The sequence below is a fragment of the Oncorhynchus keta genome, chromosome 25 (genome assembly GCF_023373465.1).
Source record: "Oncorhynchus keta strain PuntledgeMale-10-30-2019 chromosome 25, Oket_V2, whole genome shotgun sequence".
NCBI classification, from domain to species: Eukaryota; Metazoa; Chordata; class Actinopteri; order Salmoniformes; family Salmonidae; genus Oncorhynchus; species Oncorhynchus keta.
Window position 1 is genome coordinate 41,715,100 of NC_068445.1, and position 9,900 is coordinate 41,724,999.

The window sequence follows — 9,900 nt, forward strand, 5'->3', positions numbered from 1 at the left end:
CTTGGGTGAGGAACTACGGGGCGGAGCTGTTGGCCGAGGTTGGAGTAGCCAGGCGGAAGGCATGGCCAGCCGTTGAGAAGTGCTTATTGAAGTTTTCGATAATCATGGATTTATCGGTGGAGACCGTGTTTCCTAGCCTCAGTGCAGTGGGCAGCTGGGAGGAGGTGCTCTTGTTCTCCATGGACTTCACAGTGTCCCAGAACTTTTGGAGTTGGAGCTACAGGATGCAAACTTCTGCCTGAAGAAGCTGGCCTTAGCTTTCCTGACTGACTGCGTGTATTGGTTCCTGACTTCCCTGAACAGTTGCATATCACGGGGCTATTCGATGCTATTGCAGTCCGCCACAGGATGTTTTTGTGCTGGTCGAGGGCAGTCAGGTCTGGAGTGAACCAAGGGCTGTATCTGTTCTTGGTTCTGCATTTTGAACGGAGCATGCTTATCTAAAATGGTGAGGAAGTTACTTTTAAAGAATGACCAGGCATCCTCAACTGACGGGATGAGGTCAATGTCCTTCCAGGATACACGGGCCAGGTCGATTAGAAAGGCCTGCTCACAGAAGTGTTTTAGGGAGCGTTTGACAGTGATGAGGGGTGGTCGTTTGACTGCGGCTCCGTGGCGGATACAGGCGATGAGGCAGTGATCGCTGAGATCCTGGTTGAAGACAGCGGAGGTATATTTGGAGGGCCAGTTGGTCAGGATGACGTCTATGAGGGTGCCCTTGTTTACAGAGTTAGGGTTGTACCTGGTGGGTTCCTTGATGATTTGAGTGAGATTGAGGGCATCTAGCTTAGATTGTAGGACTGCCGGGGTGTTAAGCATATCCCAGTTTAGGTCACCTAACAGAACAAACTCTGAAGCTAGATGGGGGCGATCAATTCACAAATGGTGTCCAGGGCGCAGCTGGGAGCTGACGGGGTCGGTAGCAGGCGGCAACAGTGATAGACTTGTTTCTGGAGAGAGTAATTTTCAAAATTAGTAGTTCAAACTGTTTGGGTATGGACCTGGAAAGTATGACATTACTTTGCAGGCTATCTCTGCAGTAGACTGCGACTCCGCCCCTTTGGCAGTTCTATCTTGACGGAAGATGTTATAGTTGGGTATGGAAATCTCTGAATTTTTGGTGGCCTTCCTGAGCCAGGATTCAGACACGGCAAGGACATCAGGGTTAGCAGAGTGTGCTAAAGCAGTGAGTAAAACAAACTTAGGGAGGAGGCTTCTGATGTTGACATGCATAAAACCAATACTTTTTCGATCACAGAAGTCAACAAATGAGGGTACCTGGGGGCATGCAGGGCCTGGGTTTACCTCCACATCACCCGCGGAACAGAGAAGGAGTAGTATGAGGGTGCGGCTAAAGGCTATCAAAACTGGTCGCCTAGAGCGTTGGGGGCAGAGGATAAGAGGAGCAGGTTTCTGGGCATGGTAGAATATATTCAGGGCATAATGCGCAGACAGGGGTATGGTGGGGTGCGGGTACAGCGGAGGTAAGCCCAGGCACTGGGTGATGATGAGAGAGGTTGTATCTCTGGACATGCTGGTTGTAATGGGTGAGGTCACCGCATGTGTGGGGGTGGGACAAAGGAGGTAACAGGGGTATGCAGAGTGGATCTAGGGGCTCCATTGTGAACTAAAACAATGATAACTAACCTGAACAACAGTATACAAGGCATATTGACATTTGGGAGAGACATACAGCGAGGCATACAGTAATCACAGGTGTTGAATTGGGAAAGCTAGCTAAAAACAGTAGGCGAGGCTAATCAGCTAGCACAACAAACAGCAGGTAAAATGGCGTTGACTAGGCAACTGGGCCGACAGATAAACAAACAAGCAGAATGGGGTACCGTGATTAATGGACAGTCCAGCGTGCGTCAGCTATGTAGCCAAGAGATCAGTGTCCAGGGGCAGCGGTGGATGGGCAGGGAAGCTGGGCTGGCGAGTGTTATCCAGGTTTTTTTTTTTTAAACTAACAATGACTAAATAGCTTGTAGCTAGTTAGCTGGTTAGCGTCTGGAGGTTCTTGAGTGTGTCATAAAAATAAATAAAAATTAAAAGTGATAGCGAATCCGTATCACAGTGGGTGAGGCAGGTTTCCGGAAGGTATAAACAAATAAAAATCAAAGAGAGATAGAAAGTAAATGGGTTCAGAAGTGTTTGGGATGAGGTGAGTCAGATGGTTAGCAGGCCTGTGCTAACAAGCTAACAGTTCAGTAGGCCCGGGCTAGACAAGCTAGCCGTTAGCAGGCCGAATAGCAAGTAGGGAGATAGCGAGGGCTAGAGAGCTAACCTTTGGGGGACGTCGCGATGGGGTGAGTCTGTTTATTCCTCTTCTTGCGGTGACATCGACAGACCGGTCGTGGGCCCGGGTAATTGTAGCCCAGGATTATGCTACAGGAGCTCTAGTGCGCTGGGTGAGCTGGAGACACAGCGTTTCAGAAAGCTCGCGGGCCTTGGCCAGCAGATGGATCTTTGGCGATGTCGCAACGAAAAAGCCTGTTGAAACCACCTCGGACGATTATGTCGGCGGACAAGTCGTGATGGATCGGCGGCGCTCCGTGTCGGCAGTAAAGGGTCCAGGCCAATTGGCAAAAGAGGTATCGTTGGGCCTCTTCGGCTAGTCGGGAGGTGGGCTTAGCTCAAGGCTAACTGTAGCTTGTTTTGGGCCAGAGACGTTGGCCAGGAGTAGCCACTCGGAATTGCAGCTAGCTAGTTGCGATGATCCGGTGTAAAGGTTCATACATAGCTATGAGTACAGTATTATACAGTATTATACATAGCTATGAGTACAGTATTATACATAGCTATGAGTACAGTATTATACAGTATTATACATAGCTATGAGTACAGTATTATACAGTATTATACATAGCTATGAGTACAGTATTATACAGTATTATACATAGCTATGAGTACAGTATTATACATAGCTACGAGTACAGTATTAAACATAGCTACGAGTACAGTATTATACATAGCTATGAGTACAGTATTATACAGTATTATACATAGCTACGAGTACAGTATTAAACATAGCTATGAGTTTATGGAACTCTTATATAGTGCAAGTGAACAGCAAACCTGGTTTAAACAAACAAATAAAGCAACACCTCACGGCACAACGCCTCGCCCCCATGTGACCTACTGGTTGTGTGTATGTACTGACATGTGACCTACTGGTTGTGTGTATGTACTGACATGTGACCTACTTGTTGTGTGTATGTACTGACATGTGACCTACTGGTTGTGTGTATGTACTGACACGTGACCTACTGGTTGTGTGTATGTACTGACATGTGACCTACTTGTTGTGTGTGTGTACTGACATGTGACCTACTGGTTGTGTGTATGTACTGACATGTGACTTACTGGTTGTGTGTATGTACTGACATGTGACCTACTTGTCGTGTGTGTGTACTGACATGTGACCTACTTGTGGTGTGTATGTACTGTCAATCACCACCTTCCGGAGACACCTGAAACCCCACCTCTTTAAGGAATACCTAGGATAGGATAAGTAATCCTTCTCACCCCCCTTAAAAGATTTAGATGCACTATTGTAAAGTGGCTGTTCCACTGGATGTCATAAGGTGAATGCACCAATTTGTAAGTCCCACTGGATAAGAGCGTCTGCTAAATGACTTAAATGTAAATGTAAATGTACTGACATGTGACCTACTTGTGGTGTGTATGTACTGACATGTATGTGTAACTGACACACACACACACACACACACACACACACACACACACACACACACACACACACACACACACACACACACACACACTCTACATGTTAATGTTTTTAAATGTATCTAAATTGTGAAGTATTTTGACAGTAATGTATTTTTCGTTATGTCTGTCGGACCACAGCAAGACTACCTGTCGCGATTGGCGTCAGCTAATGAGGATCCTAATAAATCAAATAATAACTAATAACTAATACCAGCAGCGATATCTCATTGTCGTTGAGTTCCATTACATACTGTAGGCTATACAGACAATAGATAGTCTGTGTGGTGTTTGGTTTTGAAAAAGGCACAACAGCGGCACCTGGTGGTTGTGATATCACAGCACAGGTGTTCTACACAACCAGATGTTTATCGGCTAACAGTCTACATGTGTAAACCTATTTGTGTATAAGAAGTATCAATAAATACAAGTCCATGTGTGGGTAGTCACTATGATAATGAAAGTTGTGCATGAATGACAGTGATGCAAATTAATTAATTAATGAATGAGTGGTTGGTTTTATTGTTTTATGCTTTTGGCATATTAAACCATTTGCACATCTGTGCTGCTAATGAGAAACGTTTTGGTGCAAACCATTCTTGTTTGCATAATCTTACCATCCCAGTTTTGGACACATGAGTAATTCCATGAAACATGAGTCCGAGACAGGGCAACAATGTTGGTGGCGCCACCTGGTGGCCGTTCTGGTGACGCCAGAGACCATCATCGCGTAGTTTGTAACCCGCCTCCATCCAACGCCACTGTACCCTTTCAGGTGTGTCAGATTGCATTTGTGCAGCGCCATCGAGGGGGCAGATGAGGAGGAGAGTTACAGACCATCTGGAAACCCAGATGAGGAGGAGAGTTACAGACCATCTGGAAACCCAGATGAGGAGGAGAGTTACAGACCATCTGGAAACCCAGATGAGGAGGAGAGTTACAGACCATCTGGAAACCCAGATGAGGAGGAGAGTTACAGACCATCTGGAAACCCAGATGAGGAAGTTACAGACCATCTGGAAACCCAGATGAGGAGGAGAGTTACAGACCATCTGGAAACCCAGATGAGGAGAGTTACAGACCATCTGGAAACCCAGATGAGGAGGAGAGTTACAGACCATCTGGAAACCCAGATCAGGAGGAGAGTTACAGACCATCTGGAAACCCAGATCAGGAGGAGAGTTACAGACCATCTGGAAACCCAGATGAGGAGGAGAGTTACAGACCATCTAGAAACCCAGATCAGGAGGAGAGTTACAGACCATCTGGAAACCCAGAAGAGGAGGAGAGTTACAGACCATCTGGAAACCCAGATCAGGAGGAGAGTTACAGACCATCTGGAAACCCAGATGAGGAGGAGAGTTACAGACCATCTGGAAACCCAGATGAGGAGGAGAGTTACAGACCATCTGGAAACCCAGATAAGGAGGAGAGTTACAGACCATCTGGAAACCCAGATGAGGAGGAGAGTTACAGACCATCTGGAAACCCAGATGAGGAGGAGAGTTACAGACCATCTGGAAACCCAGATCAGGAGGAGAGTTACAGACCATCTAGAAACCCAGATCAGGAGGAGAGTTACAGACCATCTGGAAACCCAGATGAGGAGGAGAGTTACAGACCATCTGGAAACCCAGATCAGGAGGAGAGTTACAGACCATCTGGAAACCCAGATCAGGAGGAGAGTTACAGACCATCTAGAAACCCAGATCAGGAGGAGAGTTACAGACCATCTAGAAACCCAGATCAGGAGGAGAGTTACAGACCATCTGGAAACCCAGATCAGGAGGAGAGTTACAGACCATCTAGAAACCCAGATCAGGAGGAGAGTTACAGACCATCTGGAAACCCAGATCAGGAGGAGAGTTACAGACCATCTGGAAACCCAGATCAGGAGGAGAGTTACAGTTACAGACCATCTGGAAACCCAGATCAGGAGGAGAGTTACAGACCATCTGGAAACCCAGATCAGGAGGAGGAGTTACAGACCATCTGGAAACCCAGATCAGGAGGAGGAGAGTTACAGACCATCTGGAAACCCAGATCAGGAGGAGAGTTACAGACCATCTGGAAACCCAGATCAGGAGGAGAGTTACAGACCATCTGGAAACCCAGATGAGGAGGAGAGTTACAGACCATCTGGAAACCCAGATCAGGAGGAGAGTTACAGACCATCTGGAAACCCAGATCAGGAGGAGAGTTACAGACCATCTGGAAACTCGTTACCATCTGTAAACTCGTTACAGACCATCAATTCGTTACCTAATGAAACAACATCCTGACCACAGGTGTGAGCTTCACGTTTGATTATAACTAGTTCTCTGGGTAACTGGATGCTTTCTAGTAATTGCCCAATAACCAGTGCGTTTGCTACTTTGTTTTTACCCTGAACTGGTATGGAAAACTCTCTCCTTCCAAATCATAGACCTCCAAGCATAGCGGGAGTCAGTCAAAATGTGTGCAATTTTGTCTTGGGAGAGAGCACAGGCTCTAGTGAGAATAACGAGTTTAGCAGCTTGTGTATGTCCTAAATACATGTTCCATGTCCCCCTTATTACACCTGTATACGGTTGAGAATGTCGTTCGCCCATTCAAAGCATTCAAGGCCATGTTTTGTTTAAACCCCAGTAACTCAGAAACGACGACTGGATGGTGTACTAATCTCTCCCGTACTTCATCTATAGAAGTTTCATCCGCTTGCTGGACAGCTGTGACTGACACCTGGTAATATGCTCTATGGGTGTTGAGACAGTTTTTCCTCGTGGGGATTTGCTAGATAGTATTACACGGTCTGGGTGCCTTTTTAGTGCTGCCTATTTGTGTTGTAACTTCTTCCAGCTGTTCATTGAGTTGTTTATGAGTTCTGAATGCCGTCACAGTTTGGCTGGGGACCTTTTTCTTCTGTTGTTTGATTTGGGATATTTTAATAGCTCTAGGTTTGGATAGACTGATGGGATTTCCTCTCATCGTGCTGCCTCATGGGACTGGAGTAGTGCTTGGTGTAGAAACGGATCCTATTGGAACGACATGTCTAGCTTGCCATAAGATCCTCTGTTGCTGGGGGGGAATACTCAAAGGGGTGCTATGGGGGGAGAGCTGAGAGCCTGACGCACGTTTGTCACGACGTCTCTTTTTCTGTAGGAACTAAACCTATCTTCGCTGACATTTATTTTGTTCACATTTTGCACTGAAGTTATCTACTGATAAGTAGTCCAGAGATGTGGAGCCTTTAGTTTCTGCGTTGTGTTTCTCTAAGGCTGTTATATCTTCCTGTCTTACAGACCTTTTAGCTGGCCATGCGGGAAATGTTTTAACTCCCCCCCCTCCCACACACACACACACCATTATTCCTAATAAAACAAGTAGAGGCATTGATTATCAGTCCATATGGGAATATCACTCCAAAAAACAGTTCTTTCTTTCAGAACACATATTCTTCATTTTGTTTTACCCATTCTGTTAGCTCTCTGCTATCAGCCTACTTACTCTAACCTTCAAGTGTCATATAATCCTGAATACATTTCCTTAGATTCCAATGTAGGATCCAATAAATGTTCAGCTTCCGAACCCTGGAACAAATGTCCTTATGTTCCAATAATCCGGAATCAATTTCCAACTCAGGAGCCAATTAAACTAAGGCTTCCTAATCCTGTAACAAATGTCCTTATGTTCCAATACTCCAGAATAAATGTTCTTAGATTCCAATTCAGAAGCCAAATAACCTTAGGCGTCCTATCTGATGAACCAGTTTATTTATATATATATATATATATATATATATATATATATATATATATATATATATATATATATATATATATATATATATATATATATATACATACATACATACATACAGTGGGGGGGGAAAGTATTTAGTCAGCCACCAATTGTGCAAGTTCTCCCACTTAAAAAGATGAGAGAGGCCTGTAATTTTCATCATAGGTACACTTCAACTATGACAGACAAAATGAGAAGAAGAAAAAAACAGAAAATCACATTGTAGGATTGTAGGAGGAAGAGCCTAATCCGCCCCGCCTGACAGAACAACAGACTATCTTTTTAAAGGTCCCTTTACCTCTTTTTGTGGTATACTGAAGAGATGTCTAGGTTCTGGTCAGGATAGTCAGTCAGGTGGTCATCTCCCTTCCATCCGGGTCACGGCTCCAAAATTGTTGTAGAAAAACTACCTCTTGGAGCTGAGAACACGGTTTAGTATTCATCCAGGGTTTATTCAATAGTGACCTGCGCAAAGGACACCCTTACTGGACACAGCGAACATTGGACTCTCTTAGACCATTGGACTCTCTTAGACCATTGGACTCTCTTAGACCATTGGACTCTCTTAGACCATTGGACTCTCTTAGACATTGGACTCTCTTAGACATTGGACTCTCTTAGACCATTGGACTCTCTTAGACCATTGGACTCTCTTAGACATTGGACTCTCTTAGACATTGGACTCTCTTAGACCATTGGACTCTCTTAGACCATTGGACTCTCTTAGACCATTGGACTCTCTTAGACATTGGACTCTCTTAGACCATTGGACTCTCTTAGACCATTGGACTCTCTTAGACATTGGACTCTCTTAGACCATTGGACTCTCTTAGACCATTGGACTCTCTTAGACCATAAGCCTGATGAATTTACTGTGTTAAATGAGGCCTCACCTCCTGGCTACACTAGTGACCATATCCCCCGTGCATCCCGCAAAGGCGGAGGTGTTGCTAACATTTACGATAGCAAATTTCAATTTACAAAAAAAAAAATGACGTTTTCGTCTTTTGAGCTTCTAGTCATGAAATCTATGCAGCCTACTCAATCACTTTTTATAGCTACTGTTTACAGGCCTCCTGGGCCATATACAGCGTTTCTCACTGAGTTCCCTGAATTCCTATCAGACCTTGTAGTCATTGCAGATAATATTCTAATCTTTGGTGACTTTAATATTCACATGGAAAAGTCCACAGACCCACTCCAAAAGGCTTTTGGAGCCATCATCGACTCAGTGGGTTTTGTCCAACATGTCTCTGGACCCACTCACTGTCACAGTCATATGCTGGACCTAGTTTTGTCCCATGGAATAAATGTTGTGGATCTTAATGTTTTTCCTCATAATCCTGGACTATCGGACCACCATTTTATTACGTTTGCAATTGCAACAAATAATCTGCTCAGACCCCAACCAAGGAACATCAAAAGTCGTGCTATAAATTCACAGACAACACAAAGATTCCTTGATGCCCTTCCAGACTCCCTCTGCCTACCCAAGGACGCCAGAGGACAAAAATCCGTTAACCACCTAACTGAGGATCTCAATTTAACCTTGCGCAATACCCTAGATGCAGTTGCACCCCTAAAAACTAAAAAAATGTCTCATAAGAAACTAGCTCCCTGGTACACAGAAAATACCCGAGCTCTGAAGCAAGCTTCCAGAAAATTGGAACGGAAATGGCGCCACACCAAACTGGAAGTCTTCCGACTAGCTTGGAAGGACGGTACCGTGCAGTACCGAAGAGCCCCCTTACTGCTGCTCGATCGTCCTATTTTTCTAACTTAATTGAGGAAAATAAGAACAATCCGAAATTCCTTTTTGATACTGTGGCAAAGCTAACTAAAAAGCAGCATTCCCCAAGAGAGGATGACTTTCACTTTAGCAGTGATAAATTCATGAACTTCTTTGAGGAAAAGATTATGATTATTAGAAAGCAAATTACGGACTCCTCTTTAAACCTGCGTATTCCTCCAAACCTCAGTTGTCCTGAGTCTGCACAACTCTGCCAGGACCTAGGATCAAGAGAGACGCTCAAGTGTTTTAGTACTATATCTCTTGACACAATGATGAAAATAATCATGGCCTCTAAACCTTCAAGCTGTATACTGGACCCTATTCCAACTAAACTACTGAAAGAGCTGCTTCCTGTGCTTGGCCCTCCTATGTTGAACATAATAAACGGCTCTCTATCCACTGGATGTGTACCAAACTCACTCAAAGTGGCAGTAATAAAGCCTCTCTTGAAAAAGCCAAACCTTGACCCAGAAAATATAAAAAACTATCGGCCTATATCGAATCTTCCATTCCTCTCAAAGATTTTAGAGAAGGCTGTTGCGCAGCAACTCACTGCCTTCCTGAAGACAAACAATATATACGAAATGCTTCAGTCT

At 44.6% G+C, this 9,900-nt stretch overlaps 1 protein-coding gene across 1 annotated transcript; it reads left to right on the forward strand.

Annotated features, from left to right (window-relative positions):
• Positions 1-4,386: 4,386 nt before the first annotated feature.
• LOC127911907 (circumsporozoite protein-like) lies at positions 4,387-5,851 on the forward strand. The gene is made up of 3 exons (XM_052479956.1): positions 4,387-4,439; positions 4,532-4,668; positions 4,761-5,851. The coding sequence occupies exons 1-3, from the start codon at positions 4,387-4,389 to the stop codon at positions 5,849-5,851; spliced, it is 1,281 nt and encodes a 426-aa protein (XP_052335916.1).
• Positions 5,852-9,900: the final 4,049 nt, after the last annotated feature.